At 34.9% G+C, this 19,929-nt stretch overlaps 1 protein-coding gene across 1 annotated transcript in view; it reads right to left on the reverse strand.

Moving 5' to 3' along the window:
• The window catches only part of LOC122801746 (gamma-aminobutyric acid receptor subunit rho-1), a 384,251-nt gene that overhangs the window by 256,301 nt on the left and 108,021 nt on the right, over window positions 1-19,929 (reverse strand). The window contains exon 2 of the mRNA XM_044071303.1: window positions 12,997-13,064. Coding sequence (XP_043927238.1) covers window positions 12,997-13,064 — 68 coding nt within the window. The remainder of the gene's footprint in view (window positions 1-12,996; window positions 13,065-19,929) is intronic.

Here is a 19,929-nt window from a genome sequence, read left to right on the forward strand (position 1 = left end):
TTCTATGACACAATTAAATAGAAAAATAAATAACTAGAGAGGGACACAGACCACAATATTCAATGAAACAATTAAATAGATAGAAAAAATAAAATGCAGTACAATCTTTAACACTGCAAGTTGGTACTTAGCTAGTAATGCAGTTGATTGTAGGTATGTAGCAGAAGCCAAACAACTGAGATATTGAGGAGTAATAAATTCACTACCACTTATAATTACAGAGAAACCCTTTCGGATAAGAGTTTAACACTGAATATTAATGAAGAGAAACACAATATCTCCCATTTACTGCAGAGACAGAGAGAGACCACAGTATTCTATGAAACAATTAAAAAGAAATGTAAATAACTACAGAGAGACACAGACCACAATATTCAACGAAACAATTAAATAGACAGAAAAAATACAGTACAATCTTTAACAATGCAAGTTTGTACTTAGCTAGTATTGCAGTTGATTGTTGGTATGTAGCAGAAGCCAGATATCTCAGATATTGAGCAGTAATAAATTCAAAGATATGTGACTAAAACTTATAAATACAGAGAAAACTTCTAGGCTAAGAGATTAACACTGAATATCAATGAAGTGAAAAAAATAGTCCTCACTTTCTGCATAGACAGAGAGAGACCACAGTATTCTTTGAAGCAATTAAAAATGAAAAATATATAACTACAGAGAGACACAGACCACAATTTTCAATGAAACAAATAGACTGAAAAAATAAAATGTAGGACAATCTTTAACAATGAACGGTACTTAACTCAGCTATTAATGCAGTTGATTGTAAGTATGTAGCATAAGCCAAACAACTCAGATATTGAGCAGTGATAAATTCAAAGATATGTGACTAACACTTATAAATAGAGAGAAACCCTCTAGACTAAGAGTATAACACTGAATGTCAATGAAGTGAAACACAGTAGTCCCCCTTACTGCAGATAAAGAGAGATACCACAGTTCTCTATAAAACATTTGAATAGCAAAATAAATAACTACAGAGAGACACGTATGACAATATTCAATGAAACAATTAAATAGAAAAAATAAAATGCAGTACAATCTTTAACACTGCAAGTTTGTACTTAACTCAGCTAGTAATGCCGTTGGTTGTAGGTATGTAGATATTGAGCAGTAATGAATTTGAAGATATGTGGCTAACACTTATAAATACAGAAAAACCCTCTAGGGTAAGAGTTTAACTCTGAGTATCAATGAAGTGAAACACAATAACCCCCACTTACTGCAGAGGCAGAGAGAGGCCAAAGTATTCTATGAAACAATTAAATAGAAAAATAGATAACTACAGAGACACAGACCACAATATTCAATGAAGCAACCAAATAGACAGAAAAAATAAATACTGACAATATTCAATGAATCAATTAAATAGAAAAAATAAAATGCAGAACAATCTTTAACACTGCAAGTTTGCACTTAACTCAGCTAGTAATGCCGTTGATTGTAGGTATGTAGCAGAAGCCAAACAACTCAGATATTGAGCAGTAATGAATTTGAAGATATGTAGCTAATACTTATAAATACAGAAAAACACTCTAGGGTAAGAGTTTAACTCTGAGTATCAATGAAGTGAAACACAATAGCTCCCACTTACTGCAGAGACAGAGAGAGGCCACAATATTCTATAAAACAATTAAACAGAAAAACAGATAACTACAGAGACACAGACCACAATATTCAATGAAACAACTAAATAGAGAGAAAAACTAAAATGCAGTACAAACATTAACACTGCAAGTTAACTCAGAAAGTAATGCAGTTGATTGTAGGTACGTAGCAGAAGCAAAACAACTCAGATATTGAGCAGTAATAAATTCAAAGATATATGTCTAACACTTATAAATACAGAGAAACCCTCTAGGCTAAGAGTTTAACACTGAATATCAATGAAGTGAAACACAATAGCCTCCTCTTACTGCAGTGGCAGAGAGAGAGCACAGTATTCCATGAAGCAGGTAAATAAAAAATAACTACAGAGAGACCCAGAAGACAATGTTCAATGAAACTTTTAAATAGACAAAAAAAATAAAATGCAGTACAATCTTTAACACTGCAAGTTTGTACTCAGCCAATAATGCAGTTGATTGTAGGTATGTAGCAGAAGCCAAACAACTCAGATATTGAGCAGTAATAAATTCAAATATATGTGACTAACACTTATATTTACAGAGAAACCCTCTAGGCTAAGAGTTTAACACTGAATATCAATGAAGTGAAACACAATATCTCCCACTTACTGCAGAGACAGACACAGACCAGAGTATTCTATGAAACAATTAAATAGAAAAATAAATAACTACAAAGAGACACAGACCACAATATTCAATGAAACAATTAAATACACAGAAAAAATAAAATGCAGTACAATCTTTAACACTGCAAGTTTGTATTCAACTCAGCTAGTTTTACAGTTGATAGTAGGTATGTAGCAGAAGCCAAATAGCTCAGCTATTGAGCAGTAATACATTATAAGATATGTGACTAACACTTATAAATACAGAGAAACCCTTTAGGCTAATAGTTTAACACTGAATATCAATGAAGTGAAAGACAATACTCCCTCCTTACTGCAGAGACAGAGAGAGAGAGAGAGAGAGCACATTATTATGTGAAACAATTCAATAGAGAAATAAATAACTACAGAGAGACACAGACCACAGTATTCAATGAAAAAAATAAATAGACAAAAAAATAAAATGCCGTACAGTCTTTAACACTGCAAGTTTGTACTCGGCTAGCAATGCAGTTGATTGTAGGTATATAGCAGAAGCCAAACCACTCAGATATTGAGCAGTAATAAATTCAAAGATAAGTGACTAACACTTATAATTACAGAGAAACCCTTTTGGATAAGAGTTTAACACTGAATATTAATGAAGAGAAACACAATATCTCCCACTTACTGCAGAGACAGAGAGACCACAGTATTCTATGAAACAATTAAAATGAAATATAAATAAATACAGAGCGACACAGACCACAATATTTAATGAAACAATTAAATAGACAGAAAAAATAAAATGCAGTCCAAATCTTTAACACTGCAAGTTTGTACTTAACTCAGCTACTAATACAGTTGATTGTAGGTATGTAGCAGAAGCCAAATGACTCGGATATTGAGCAGTAATAAATTCAAAGATATGTGACTAACAATTATAAATACAGAAAAACCCTCAAGGCTAAGAGTTTAACACTGAATATCAATGAAGTGAAACAATAGCCCCACTTACTGCAGAGACAGAGAGAGGCCACAGTATTCTATGAAATAATTAAATAGAAAAATAAATAACTACTGAGACACAGAGTACAATATTCAATGAAACAATTAAATAGACAGAAAGAATAAAATGCAGTACACACTTTAACACTATAAGTTAACTTAGTTAGTAATGCAGTTGATTATAGGTATGCAGCAGAAGCCAAACAACTCAGATTCTGAGCAGTAATAAATTCAAAGATATGTGATTAACATGTATAGATACAGAGAAACCCTCTAGGCTAAAAGTTTAACACTGAATACCAATGAAGTGAAACCCAATTGCCCCCACTTACTGCAGAGACAGAGAGAGACTGCAGTATTCTATGAAACAATTAAATAGAAAATACAAAGAGACACAGACCACAATATTCAATGAAACAACTAATTAGACAGAAAAAAATAAAATGCAATACAATCTTTGACACTGTATGTTTGTACTTAACTCAGATAGTAGTACAGTTGATTGTAGGTATGTAGCAGAAGCCATATAACTCAGATATTGAGCAGTAATAAATTCAAAGATATGTGACTACCACTTATAAACACAGAGAAAACCTCTAGGCTAAGGGTTTAACATTGAATAACAATGAAGTGAAAGACTATAGCCCCCTTACAGCAGAGACATAGAGAGACCACAGTATTCTATGAAACAATTAAATAGCAACATAATGACTACAATTAGAAACATACCACAATATTTAATGAAACAATTAAATAGACAGAAAAAATAAAATGCAGTACAATCTTTAACACTGCAAGTTTATACTTAACTTAGCTAGTAGTGCAGTTGATTGTAGGTATGTCGCAGAAGCCAAACAACTCAGATATTGAACAGTAACAAATTTGAAGATATGTCACTAACACTTAAAAATACAGACAAACCCTCTAGTCTAGAAGTTTAACACTGAATATCCATGAAGTAAAACACAATAGCCCCCACTTACTGCAGTGACAGATAGAGACCACAGTGTTCTATGAAAGAATTAAATAGAAAAATAAATAAATACAGAGAGACACAGACCACAATATTCAATGAAACAATTAAATAGACAGAAAAATAAAATGCAGTACAAACTTTAACACTGCAAGTTTGTACTTAGTATTACAGTTGATAGTAGGTTTGTAGCAAAAGCCAAATAACTCAGCTATTGAGCAGTAATAAATTTAAAAATATGTGACTAATACATATAAATACACAAAAGCCTTCTAGACTAAGAGTTTAACACTGGATATCAATGAAGTGAAACACAATAGCCCCAACTTACTGCATAGACAGAGGTAGACTACAGTAGTCTATGAAGCAATTAAATAGAAAAATAAATAACTACAGAGACACAGACCACAATTTTCAATGAAACAATTAAATAGACAGAAAAAATAAAATGCAGTACAATCCTTAACACTGCAAGTTTGTACTTAACTCAGCTATTAATGCAGTTGATTGTAAGTATGTAGCAGAAGCCAATCAACTCAGATATTGAGCAGTAATAAATTCAAAGATATGTGACTAACACTTATAAATAGAGAGAAACCCTCTACGCTAAAAGTTTAACACTGAATATCAATGAAGTGAAACACAGCAGTCCCCCTTACTGCAGAGAAAGAGAGATACCACTGTATTCTATAAAACATTTGAATAGCAAAATAAATAACTACAGAGAGACACTTATGACAATATTCAATGAAACAATTAAATAGAAAAAATAAAATGCAGTTCAATCTTTAACACTGCAAGTTTGTACTTAACTCAGCTAGTAATGCCATTTGTTGTAGGTATGTAGCAGAAGCCAAACAACTCAGATATTGAGCAGTAATGAATTTGAAGATATGTGGCTAACACTTATAAATACAGAAAAACCCTCTAGGGTAAGAGTTTAACTCTGTGTATCAATGAAGTGAAACACAATAGCCCCTACTTACTCCAGAGGCAGAGAGAGGCCACAGTATTCTATGAAACAATTAAGTAGAAAAATAGATAACTACCGAGACACAGCCCACAATATTCAATGAAACAACTAAATAGACAGAAAAAATAAATACTGACAATATTCAATAAAACAATTAAATAGAAAAAATAAAATGCAGTACAATCTTTAACACTGCAAGTTTGTACTTAACTCAGCTAGTAATGCCATTGGTTGTAGGTATGTAGCAGAAGCCAAACAACTCAGATATTGAGCAGTAATGAATTTGAAGATATGTGGCCAACACTTATAAATACAGAAAAACCCTCTAGGGTAAGAGTTTAACTCTGAGTATCAATGAAGTGAAACACAATAGCCCCTACTTACTGCAGAGGCAGAGAGAGGCCACAATATTCTATGAAACAATTAAATAGCAAAATAGATAACTACCGAGACACAGACCACAATATTCAATGAAACAACTAAACAGACAGAAAAACTAAAATGCAGTACAAACATTAACACTGCAAGTTAACTCAGAAAGTAATGCAGTTGATTGTAGGTACGTAGCAGAAGCAAAACAACTCAGATATTGAGCAGTAATAAATTCAAATATATGTGACTAACACTTATATTTACTTATAAATACAGAGAAACCCTCTAGGCTAAGAGTTTAACACTGAATATCAATGAAGTGAAACACAATAGCCTCCTCTTACTGCAGTGGCAGAGAGAGAGCACAGTATTCTATGAAGCAGTTAAATAAAAAATAACTACAGAGAGACCCAGAAGACAATGTTCAATGAAACTTTTAAATAGACAAAAAAAAATAAAATGAAGTACAATCTTTAACACTGCAAGTTTGTACTCAGCCAATAATGCAGTTGATTGTAGGTATGTAGCAGAAGCCAAACAACTCAGATATTGAGCAGTAATAAATTCAAATATATGTGACTAACACTTATATTTACAGAGAAACCCTCTAGGCTAAGAGTTTAACGCTGAATATCAATGAAGTGAAACACAATATTTCCCACTTACTGCAGAGACAGACACAGACCAGAGTATTCTATGAAACAATTAAATAGAAAAATAAATAACTACAAAGAGACACAGACCACAATATTCAATGAAACAATTAAATACACAGAAAAAATAAAATGCAGTACAATCTTTAACACTGCAAGTTTGTATTCAACTCAGCTAGTTTTATAGTTGATTGTAGGTATGTAGCAGAAGCCAAATAGCTCAGCTATTGAGCAGTAATACATTATAAGATATGTGACTAACACTTATAAATACAGAGAAACCCTTTAGGCTAATAGTTTAACACTGAATATCAATGAAGTGAAAGACAATACTCCCTTCTTACTGCAGAGACAGAGAGAGAGAGAGAGAGAGAGCACATTATTATGTGAAACAATTCAATAGAGAAATAAATAACTACAGAAAGACACAGACCACAGTATTCAATGAAAATTTAAATAGACAAAAAAAAATGCTGTACAGTCTTTAACACTGCAAGTTTGTACTTGGCTAGCAATGCAGTTGATTGTAGGTATGTAGCAGAAGCCAAACCACTCAGATATTGAGCAGTAATAAATTCAAAGATAAGTGACTAACACTTATAATTACAGAGAAACCCTTTTGGATAAGAGTTTAACACTGAATATTAATGAAGGGAAACACAATATCTCCTACTTACTGCAGAGACAGAGAGACCACAGTATTCTATGAAACAATTAAAATGAAATATAAATACAGAAAAAACCTCTAGGCTAAGAGTTGAACACTGAATAACAATTAAGTGAAAGACTATAGGCCCCCTTACAACAGAGACAGAGAGAGACCACAGTATTCTATGAAACAATTAAATAGCAACATATTAACTACAATTAGAAACATACCACAATATTTAATGAAACAATTAAATAGACAGAAAAAATAAAATGCAGTACAATCTTTAACACTGCAAGTTTATACTTAACTCATTAGTGCAGTTGATTGTAGGTATGTCGCAGAAGCCAAACAACTCAGATATTGAACAGTAATACATTTGAAGATATGTCACTAACACTTATAAATGCAGAGAAACCCTCTAGCCTAGAAGTTTAACACTGAATATCCATGAAGTAAAACACAATAGCCCCAACTTACTGCAGTGACAGATAGAGACCACAGTGTTCTATGAAACAATTAAATAGAAAAATAAATAAATACAGAGAGACACAGACCACAATATTCAATGAAACAATTAAATAGACAGAAAAATAAAATGCAGTACAATCTTTAACACTGCAAGTTTGTCCTTAGTATTACAGTTGATTGTAGGTTTGTAGCAAAAGCCAAATAACTCAGCTATTGAGCAGTAATAAATTTAAAGATATGTGACTAATACATATAAATACACAAAAACCTTCTAGACTAAGAGTTTAACACTGGATTTCAATGAAGTGAAACACAATAGCCCCAACTTACTGCATAGACAGAGATAGACCACAGTATTCTATGAAGCAATTAAATAGAAAAATAAATAACTACAGAGAGACTCAGACCACAATTTTCAATGAAACAATTAAATGGACAGAAAAAATAAAATGCAGTACAATCCTTAACACTGCAAGTTTGTACTTAACTCAGCTATTAATGCAGTTGATTGTAAGTATGTAGCAGAAGCCAATCAACTCAGATATTGAGCAGTAATAAATTCAAAGATATGTGACTAACACTTATAAATAGAGAGAAACCCTCTACGCTAAAAGTTTAACACTGAATATCAGTGAAATGAAACACAGTAGTCCCCCTTACTACAGAGACAGAGAGAGACTACAGTATTCAAGGAAACAATTGAATAGCAAAATAAATAACTACAAAGAGACACGTATGACAATATTCAATTCATCAATTAAATAGACAGAAAAATAAAATGCAGTACAATCTTTAACACTGCAAGTTTGTACTTAACTCAGCTAGTAATTTAGTTGATTGTAGGCATGTAGCAGAAGCCAAACAACTCGGATATTGAGCAGTAATAAATTTAAAGATATGTGACTAATACATATAAATACACAAAAACATTCTAGACTAAGAGTTTAACACTGGCTATCAATGAAGTGAAACACAATAGCCCCAACTTACTGCAGAGACAGAGAGAGGCCACAGTATTCTATGAAACAATTTCATAGAGAAATATCTAACTACCGAGACAGAGACCAAAATATTTAATGAAACAATTAACTAGACAGAAAAAATAAAATACAGTACAATCTTTAACAATGCAAGTTTGTACTTAGCTAGTATTGCAGTTGATATTAGGTATGTAGCAGAAGCCAAATAACTCAGATATTGAGCAGTAATAAATTCAAAGATATGTCACTAATACTTATAAATGCAGAGAAACCCTCTAGGCTAAGAGTTTAACACTGAATATCAATGAAGTGAAACACAACTGCCCCCACGTACTGCAGGGACAGAGAGAGACCACAGTATTCTATGAAACAGTTAAATAGAAAAATAAAAAACTACACAGAGACACAGACCATAATATTCAATGAAACAGATAGACAGAAAAAATAAAATGCAGTGCAATTTTTAGCACTGCAAGTTTGCACTTAACTCAGCTATTTATGCAGGTGATTGTTGGTATGTAGCAGATGCCAAACAACTCAGATATTGAGCAGTAATAAATTCAAAGATATGTGACTAGCACTTATAAATACAGAGAGGCTCTCTAGGTTAAGAGTTTAACATTGAATATCAATGAAGTGCAACACAATAGCCCCCCACTTTCTGCAAAGACAGAGAGAAAGTTCACAGCATTCTATGAAACAATTAAATAGAAAAATAAATAACTACATAGAGACATTGATGACAATATTCAGTGAAACAATTAAATAGTCAAAAAAATAAATAAAATGCAGTAAATTTTTAACACTGCAAGTTTGTTCTTTAACTCGGCTGGTAATGCAGTTGATTGTAGGTATGTGGAAGAAGCCAAACAACTCAGATATATATGCAGTTAAAAGCAGAATGCAAGTAAAACACAATGTAAAAAAACAAATCACAGTATTCAAAATAGAAAAATGCAATAAAGTTATACAAAATACAACAAATAAAAAGCAAACTAACCTTTCCCGCATAGGAAAGTGTAGCAGAGTGTGGGTGAGTCTTTCTAGTAAAAGAAGTCAACCAGGTTCAAAAGACAAGCTCTGGCCTTAAAGAATCCGAACTGGGTGGGCTCAAGTCCTTGGACATTGCCTATGTCCTTGTTTATGAGATCCATAATAATACTCTACATGGCTTTACAGATCAGACTTGTCAAGCTAATGGAGCGATAGTTTCCAGGGTCAGTAGTGACACCACTTTTGTGCAATGGGATGACAATTGCAGTTCTCCACTCTGCTGGAATGAAGCATGTACTTAGTCTGTGGTTGAATAGGGTACTCAATGGTGCAGTCAGTTCTTGGTGAAGATGGTGAAGAATACAGCCTGGGATACTATCAGGTCCCATGGAAGCTGTATTCTTTGCCTTGGATAGGGCCTTTATCAGCTGATCTACAGAGATATGAGGTGCAGGATAAGTATTGGGGATGTCAAAAAGGCCTTTGGGGGGGACAGATTGGTGAAGTTTGTGCTGAACCTATCTGCTAGCAGGTTGGCTAAGTCAACAAGAGCAGTGTAAGTGATACTGTTAAGTACTAATTCGGAACGAACCTGGGCCTTGCCATGGAGGTTTCTGCTGTAACTGAAGAAGTCTTTATGGTTTCCCTTTGTTTTGGAGGCTAGTTTCAATTTGTAATTTGCTTTAAAGGTTTTCACTGGTGATCTAATTTGCTTGTTGAGTCTAATGAGGGAGTTTTTCCAATTTGGAATTTGTTCCTTTTTACCCTTGGATAGCAGTTTCTTCCTATTGTTGTAAAACCTGTTGATAGAGATGTCCATCAAACAGGTTTGTTTTTCCCTGAGGAGCAGGCTTATGTTCTTTTGGGTACAGCTGAGTCCATGCAGTTGTACAGGTGCTTGTATACTGCATTAGTGTACTGTTCAGCATAGTTGTCCGAATCCTCTGAAGGGGCTGATGTGACTCTGCTGATACCCTCCCTTAGAAGATTGTAGTCAGCTTTTCAGAAGTTTTTTAGCTTGATTGCATGGTGAAGTAATTTAAAGAAAATGTTTTATAAAATTGACCCAGATTAGTGAATGAGACACAATCCAATTAGACTAATACATATTCAGTAAGGGAAAAATAAAAATATTGTATCTTGCAACTATACACTAAACCTAATAAAGAATAATACTATGAAATAATGTGCACTTTAATTTCCTTTAAGCCTTAAAAGTCAATTGTTGTAGCTCATGGTCATCATTTTCATGAATGGAGTTTTATATACTAGTTCAAGACTTATAAATTGTTTATGGGAATTGAACTAGATATTGCTATATTATCAGGTTTTTTGATTTCATCCAATTGATAGCGTAACCCATAATTTTGGGAAATTTGAAAAGTACGTCTCAAAATGTGAATATCATTATTATAGTCAATAGTAATAACTAACAGAGCACGAGTGTATGTTAAGATAGAATAAGTCTGACTATTCAGATTTAAACCATGTAATTATCAAAGATATCTAATTCACCATGGTATTTGTAGCAAGAAATATGCTGGTCATAGGAAGAAGGTACCCTTGTTTAAATATAATGGTGAGATATAAGAGTTATTTAATTTCAATGAGGAATAAATATATTGATACAAATTTTGAATTAAAGTAAAATCTTGGCCAGGGAACTGATATAGCTCTAAGAGGTCCATATGATACATTATTTTAATAGACTCAAATGTCTTCTTGGTGTCATAGGCAATAACATCAAGAGGAATATTGCCTGAACCCAATTCCTCCTATATAAAACAACCTACTGAAGCAATTTATTAGCATGAGGCATCTGCTGTGAAGGGCAGAATCTGAACTGACAGCATGTAAAATTCCATTTAGCATTAATTGTTTTAGCAATAATATTACAATCAGTATTCTGGAGGAGATATCAAATTATAATGTTTTAACTATTGCACGGCCTTGCCATCTTTTCTAATAAATACATTCATTAATGCATTGCATGGATGATGGGAATGATAAATCAGGAATAAATGTAAGGCATTTTATTTTTAAAATAACTAGAGCCAGTAAATCAGTAAAATATTTAAAACTCTGGCAGGGTTTAATCAGGATCAAGAGCATACCACTATCAGAGCATACCACTATCAGAGCATACCACTATCAGAGCATACCACTATCAGAGGCATACCACTATCAAGAGCATACCACTTCTTCATATGTTCAAGAGTCTGCTGGTCTCCTGAATGTCAATATAAGTGATAGTCTAATCCAAGTTTGGTAACTGTTTATACAGAAGTGTAATAAAACAACTGTCCAATAATTCATCAGGTAATTACAATAATGCTTATAAATTTGACCAAAGTAATTTTATCTCCCATGGCATCATTTTGTATTATTTTCCACCCTGTTCTTCTACTCTAGGCATACAGATGCATATCTGTAGTTGCCTTAATAGTGTCAATACCTTAGCTTTAAGTCTTTAAGCATGGTCTTCCTTTATGTGAGTCAGGCTATTAATAACAAATAAATAATAAATAACATTTTTCATTATCCTAATTTACTACTATTGCTTTCCTTCTTCTTCTTCTTTTGGCTGTTCCCATTTGGGGTTGCCACAGCAGATAATCTGTTTCCATTTCTTCCTGTCCTCTGCATCTTGCTCTGTTACACCAACCAGTTGCATGTTTTCTCTCACCCATTCATAAACCTTATCTTAGGCCTTCCTCTTTTGATCTTACTTGGCAGCTCCATACTTAGCATCCTTTTCCCAATCTACCCAGCATCCCTCTTCAGCACATGTCCAAACCAATGCAATCTCACCTGTCTGGCTTTGTCTCCAAACCGTCCAACCTGAGCTGACCCTCTAATATACTCATTCCTAATCCTGCCCATCCTTGTCACACCCATTGCAAATCTTAACATCTTTAACTCTGCCACATCCAGCTCTGACTCCTGCCTTTTTGTCAATGCTATCATCTCCAACTCATATAACATAGCTGGTCTCACTACCCTCTTGTAGACCTTTCCTTTCACTCTGACTGGTGCCTGTCTGTCACAAATCACTCCTGACACTCTTCTCCACCCTGCCTGTACTCTCTTCTTCACCTCTCTTCCACACTCACCATTACTGTAAACTGTTGATCCCAAGTACTTAAACTCATCCACCTTTACCAACTCTACTCCCTGCATCCTCACCATTCCTCTATCCTCCCTCTCATTCGCACACATATATTATGTCTTAGTCCTGCTGACCTTCATTCCTCTTCTCTCTAGAGCATATCTCCACCTCTCCAGAGTCTCCTCAACCTGGTCCCTACTCTCACTACAGATCATATCATCTGCAAACATCATAGACCACAGGGCCTCCTGCCTGATCTCATCTGTCAACTAGTCCATCAACATTGCAAATAAGAAAGGACTCAGAGCTGATCCTTGATGTAATCCCTCCTCCACCTTAAACGCATCAGTCACTCCCACCGCAGACCTCACCACTGTCACACTACCCTCATACATATCCTGTACACTGTTACATACTTCTCTGCCACTCCAGACTTCCTCATACAATACCCCACCTCCTCTCTAAGCACCCTGTCATATGCTTTCTCTAAGACCACAAAGACACAATGCAATTTCTTCTGACCTTCTCATATGCAGACTACTATTGCTTTCCTAACAGGTTTAAATTAATAAAGATGTCACTTACCATATCCACTTCTGAGATACTGTCCAGGCTTTCTACTTGTACATCAACTCCGACAGGAATTGCAGGGCCTAAGACAAAGATTATGTGAATAAAACAGAGATAGTGAGATAGTGTAGACAATTTAAGATAGCTAGTATTTATAAATGTTATTACCTTAATGCAAGCAAATCATTGCCACTGAGTCAGACCCTCAAAAATGTAAGCCACTTCATAGCTGACCTTAACATTATTAAAGCAGATGTCATTTTCACAGACCCAGTCTATGCAGTTTAGTAAGTCAGACAGCATTTATGAAAAAAGAGCAGTTGTTGATAGGATTAGTAAAAAATCGCTTTGGATAGCTGATAGATTTTTTATAGCTATAGTTCTCTCACATAAACATAATTCACTGACTCATTTTTTCAAACATTTTCTGAAACAACATACTTTCTTTCTACAATGACAAAACAACACATCTATCTCCATGTACAGTTACTGAGAAGTGCACCAAATAAGGGTGAAGTCTAGGATGCTGTCACAGTTTAATTTCATTGGGATATATCCAAATAACAGACCAGTGGATACTAGTGAAGGTGACAAGAAAATCAACAGCTGTGCATAAAATTGTATTAATAGAACTTTTTCAAAAGGTTAATTTTACAGGCAGGTCCCATGGCAAGAGGGATAAAGACTTCACTATAGCCCAGATGACCTGTGTCCAGCTAATGGCATGGGTACTGAAGGGGCTGCATGAGGATGGGAGGAGTGAGCCTCTGACTTTGGCTCGCCAATCCTGGTAGAAGGGAAGCAGCCTAGGCTCACTGCAATAGCTGCATTAGGAGGCTAGCAAGCTCCATGCTGCAAATGGATACACCACTTGGTCAGAAGTCATAGACGTGTGTACCCAACCCAGCAATTATGGTGTTTGCAAGGTTTTCAAGGGGTTGTTGGGGTTAAGGCACACTCCCTGACATCAATACTTCCTTATTGGCTCTGGATGGGGTCAGGTTCAGCCTGGGTAGACTAAGGTGGTTCCAGTAGACCTGGTGAATGGGGAGAGAAGCTGGAGACAGCTGATGGTGGTTAGCTGCAGATGGAAAAGAAAGTTAAAGAAGATTAAGTAGCTGAACATACACATGGACTTCATCTCACTTCCATTTAAGTAGTGCAGAAGAGTGGGGCACAAACCCAAAGTAAAGCACACTAAGAAGACAAACTAGAGATGGTACCATTCACTTAGCATCTGCATTCCTTATGTTGCATTTTTACATAAGCTTTTATTAAGTATCAGATCAGCATGACCTATTTAAATGTATTTGATACACTCTACTGCCAGAAAAATATTTAGTTTTTCCTACTAAAGCAGTATAGCCCAGGAGAAGTGTCTGCAGCCTTTATTTACTCTTACAGTCTTGACTCTAGATGGAATACCTTACATATTTGGTACATGCTGTCCACCTAAACTGTTTGTGTGCTCCTCAAGCAATAGTAAGCTATCATCAAACATGTAGCAATGTCAGCAAACTGCAAGCAACCCAAGGCTGGTATAAGGAAGCCAAATAATCACAGTTTATTAAAAACAAAAAACAGTTAAACAGTTAAGCACTTTTGTCTTTCTCATATAATACTTCATTAGAACTGACTATAGAATACAACTCTGTAAATTTAAAATATGCCACATATTACATGTGATACTTCCCCTCCAGTCACAACCCCCCAATAAATGTACTGTTGTCAATACATTCAATTAACTAATGTTAACTAATTAATGATAAATAATGATGAATAATTAAGTCGAAAGGTTTGACTAGTAAAAACAATATATAGAGTGTTAACATCATTAAACAGAAAGGAAATATTAAAATTTTGCTCCCTGTATTTTGGGAACACAAGAAATAAATGCTCTATATAGACACACACATTCTTGTACACAAAGTAAATTTTGTTTGTTTGTGTTAGATCAAATACCCAAAAGTGAGAGGGTTGGATTCTGGGAAACCAGAATTGGGTATAAAGAGCTGGTATGGCAATTAAAAATGGAAGCAAAAACCCAATATGGGTTTTCTATTTCTTGTGGTATCAAAATACAGGCAGCAGAATTTCTTTTCAATGATGTTAATATTCTACATATTATTACTAGTCAAACATTTCAATTTAATTATTCATCATTATTTATAATTAATTATTTAGCATTAATTAATTGAATGCATTAACAACTGTATATTTAGTGGGGTTTGTGATTAGAGAATAAGTGTCATGTATTTTCTGGTATATTTTAAATTTACAGAGTTGTGTTGTTTAGACAGTCCTGATGAAGTCTTATATGAGAGAGACAAAAGCGTTTAAATGTTTGTTTTTTGTTTCTAATAAACTATAATTATTTGGCATCCTTAATTTAACCTGCAGTACTAATGTCAAGCCAGTTAATCTTGGAGAGAGTAAAGGTTGAATTTAAAAATACAGGAACCTCCAAATGTAATGCCCTCAAAATAGAAATTTAAAAATGTAAAATCATTCCAAAAATAACTGAATGAATATAATAAAATCATAATAAAAACAAAAATGGATGCAATATGTGTCTACAAAGAAAGCTGATAAAAGCAAGGGTGAAGCATGTAGTAAGCACCATATAGCTATCTATCTATATATATATATATATATATATATATATATATATGTATATACTTAAAGCTTGGCAGCCCTGAGCTTTAGAGTATTGGCAATAGAAATTATCTTTTAAACTTGATCTTTCACTGGCATTTAGATGAATCTGCCAAAGCAGTTCCTTATATTCTACATTGTACTCCCAAGGACCACCTCTTGGATTCCAGGCCACCTGCTCCAATACAAAAAAAAATAGAATTTCTTATTGCCACAGGAAATGTTATGTCTGTACAGGGCATTGGTCTCCTTTTTCTGACTGACTTCATAGAGATATTCGTAAATTATCTTTTGTAGAGTGCGCTCAGTCCTGCTAACATAAAAAAGAAAAACAAAAATCACATAAGGCCACACCCACACTTCTACAGCTGAAACTATGTTTAAAACTAAAAGTGTAGTTTAAATTGGGTAGCCTAACAACTTTCCCTTCGTAAATAGAGCTGCACTGCCTGCAAGCTCCACATTTTCTGCTGCCTTTGATTGATCCAACATTCAAATTAGCATCGGGTGTGACTGCTTTTTCCAATTTTTTTCTATTAAACTGATACACCTCTTGTATGTAAAGAGGGGGGAATCCCCCACCTTTTCTCTTAATTCAGGAACACTTTCAAAAATGATCCAGTTTGCCTTGACTAACCTCTTTATGGTACTACTTTCATAAGTATATTTGAGCAGCAGGAAGTTGTAAAAAGGTGTCCCAGCATTTTTACCTGTCAATGTGAGACCCAGTCTATCCTGATTAACAGGCAATCCTTGTCCTAGTGGGGGGGGGGTCCTAGACATTTCTTCCCTCACTGATTTTGTGATGCACTTCATTTAATGAGGCCTCCTGGTATACTCTTTCCTAAAGTATAAGCTTCAGAAACCCTAACTCTTCTTGAAAATCTTCATCTTCAGAGATGATTCTGGCCAATTGCACCATTTGGCCCCTAACAGGCTACGTTTTTGCTTGTAGGGGTGACATCTGGCAAAGTGCAAATAACTGCTGGAAAATGTAGGCTTTCTATACAACTTGGACTTAAACTTACATAGACTAAAATCCTTTTCAACAATACAGCCAAATAATTAATACTATATGCTGAGAAATTATACATAAATTTAAAAAGAAAGCGGTGGTGTTATTTAAATAGTCAATGAAGTCCTTAAGGCAACTGTCATCACTTTTTCATATAATAAAGATATCATCCAAAGAAGGGAACACAAATGTTTGTTCCCAGTACCCCATGATGATATCCACATATAAGGGGGCACAAGTAGCACCCATGGCAATATCACTAATCTGCTTGAAGTACTCACCTTCAAAGAACACAAAATTATTAAGTATAATTTCCATAAACTCTGTTATCATATTAACTCTACTGTTATAAAATCTACTGTAAGTGCTCACAAAGTCCTGAAACCAATCAAGTCCTATCTTATGTGGAATGCAAGAGAAGAGATTTTTAACGTCACTCATTACCAGGAGCCAATCTTTATGGAAAAACTCTGATATGATGTTGCCCAAAAACTCCCACGAATCCTTAAGGATGTAGCTAAAGAGGAACCTAAGGTCTTTGATGTTCTTATCAATATAAACAGCTAGAGGGTGGGTCTTAGAGCCAGAAGCAGCCACAGTGTGTTGGAGTGGTGGATCAAAGAGTATCCTTGTGCACCTTAGGTATGCCAGAAATGTTTGTTATAATATGATGCCCTCCTCTAAGGTAAGTATACCCTCGATGGTCAGTCCTGCCCTCCATCAATATCTCATGTAAATAGGCATCAATTTGTTTTCATAAGCTACTGTAATCTCATTCTTAGGCACTCTAGAGTATTACCCCTCACCACTCCCCCACCCTTGTCTAGTTTCATGACATGAATGTCTCTGTTATTAATGACCTCCTGCATTAGGGTCAGCTCATCCAGGGTTAAATTTCTTTTCCATGTATAATTATTCTGAGAATTCCATCTATGAATGTCATTAGCACACATATTTTGAAATAAATTGATCATAGGATAAAGTGTGGGGGGGGGGGTTAAAAACACCCTTCCTAATAAAACAGGTATCCTGAACTTGTTTCTGTGTGGTGATCATGCATGCCATTGATTACTCAAGTAAAATGTTTGTCTTACTTAATGATGAGGGCAATACTCTAGAGTGTCTAGGAATGAGATTACAGCATCTTATAGAAAATTTGATGCCTATTTGCATGATTTATTGATGGAGGGGTGGATTGACCACAAAAGGTATACGTAACCTTAGAGTAGAGCATTGTATTATACCTAACATTTTTGCAATACCCAAGGTGCACAAGGACACCTTCGACCCACCCCTGCAACTTAATGTGGCTGCTACTAGCCCCAAGGCCTACCCTCTGGCTGTTTATATTGATAAGAGCATCAAAGACCTGAGGTCCCTCTTTAGCTACAACCTTAAGGATTCATGGGATTTTTTTGGGTAACATCAGATTAGAGTTTTTCAATGAAGATTGGGTCTTGGTTATGAGTGACATTAAAGATGTTTTCTCTTGCTTTCCATATGAGATAGGACTTGATTTGTTTCAGGAGTCTGTGAGCACCTACAATAGTTTTGATAACAGTAGAGTTAATATGATAATTGAATTTATGGAAATTATACTTAACAATAATTTTATGTTCTTTGAAGGTGAGTAATTCAAGCAGATTAGTAATGTTGCCATGGGTGCTACCTATGCCCTCTTATATGCGGATATCATCATGGGGAGCTGGGAACAAAAATTGTGTTCCCTTCTTTGTTTAAGCAATATTTTACTGCTTACTTTAGATTTTTGCATGCTATCTTTATTATATAGGAAGGAGATGATCGTTGTCTTATAGTCTTCATTGACTATCTAAATAACACCACCACTTTTTTTTTAAATTTACATATAATTTCTCAGCATATAGTATTAATTATTTATATGTACTTTTGAAAAGGATTTTAGTCTATCTAAGGTTAAGTCTAAGTTGTATTGAAGGCCTACATTTTCCAACAGTTATTTGCACTTTGACAGTTGTCACCCCTACAAGCAAAAAGGTAGCCTGGTTAAGGACCAAATGTCCAGAACTGTCCAGAATAATCAGGCAACAATCAGACAGGGCTGTCCAGAATAATCACTGAAGATTAAGATCTTCAAGAGGAGTTAGTGTTTCTGAAGCTTTTACTTCAGGAGAGAGCATACCTGGAGACCTTAGTAAATAAAGTGCATCACAAAATCAATGAGGGAAGAAAGTCTAGGATCCCCTGCCACCATTAGGACAAATATTGCCTGTTAATCAGGATAGACTGGATCTCACAGTGACAGGTAAAAATGTTGGGACACCTTTTCACAACATCCTGCTGCTCAAATAAGGTTATGAAAGCCGTATCATAAAGAGGCCAGTCAATGCAAACTGGAAAATTTTTGAAAGTGTTCCAGAATTAAGAGAAAAGGTTGGGGATTCCCCCCTCTTTACAGATAAGAGGTGTATCAGTTTAAAAGAAAAACTGGAAAAAGCAGTTACACCAGGTGTTAACTTGAGTGCTGGATCAGTCAATGGCAACAGAAAATGTGGTGCTTGTAGGCAGTACAGCTCTACTTATGAAGGGAAAGTTGTTAGGCTACCCAGTTTAATCTACACTTTTAGTTTTAAACATAGCTTCAACTGTAAAAGTGTGGGTGTGGTGTACCTGGCCTTCTGTGATTTTTGTTTTTCTTCTTATGTTGGTAAGACTGAGTGCTCTCTACAAAAGATAATTTATGAACACCTCTGTAAAGTCAGTCAAAAAAAGAAGACCAATGCTCTGTACAGATATAACAAGAAATTCTGGGGGGGGGGGGGGGGTTGTATTCCAAGGGGTGGCCTCTGGGAACACAATGTAGAGTATAAGGAACTCCTTTGGCAGATTTGGCTAAATGCTAGTGAAAGACCAGGTTTAAATGATGCCATTTCTATTGCCAGTACTCTAAAGCTCAGGGCTGCCAAGCTATGGATATATATATATTTATATATATATATATATATATATATATATATATATATATATATATATATATATATATATATGTGTGTGTGTGTGTGTGTGTGTGTGTGTGTATATATTGGGTCTATTCATAATCACGAATACGAAAGCATCGACACAAAAAGACTGAACTACCAGATGAGCGAACCACCTAATAAGCGAAAACCACAACATCGAACAGATTTCCCTAACCAACAGTGCCATGTAAGTATACCTAAACCAACTACAAAAAACAATAACAAAACACACTTTTGCAGGGGACCCCACACCCCCCCCTACTTAAATATACCAACTCC

This window comes from Protopterus annectens, chromosome 1.part0 (genome assembly GCF_019279795.1).
Source record: "Protopterus annectens isolate FY-2018-M chromosome 1.part0, PAN1.0, whole genome shotgun sequence".
NCBI lineage: Eukaryota > Metazoa > Chordata > Ceratodontiformes > Protopteridae > Protopterus > Protopterus annectens.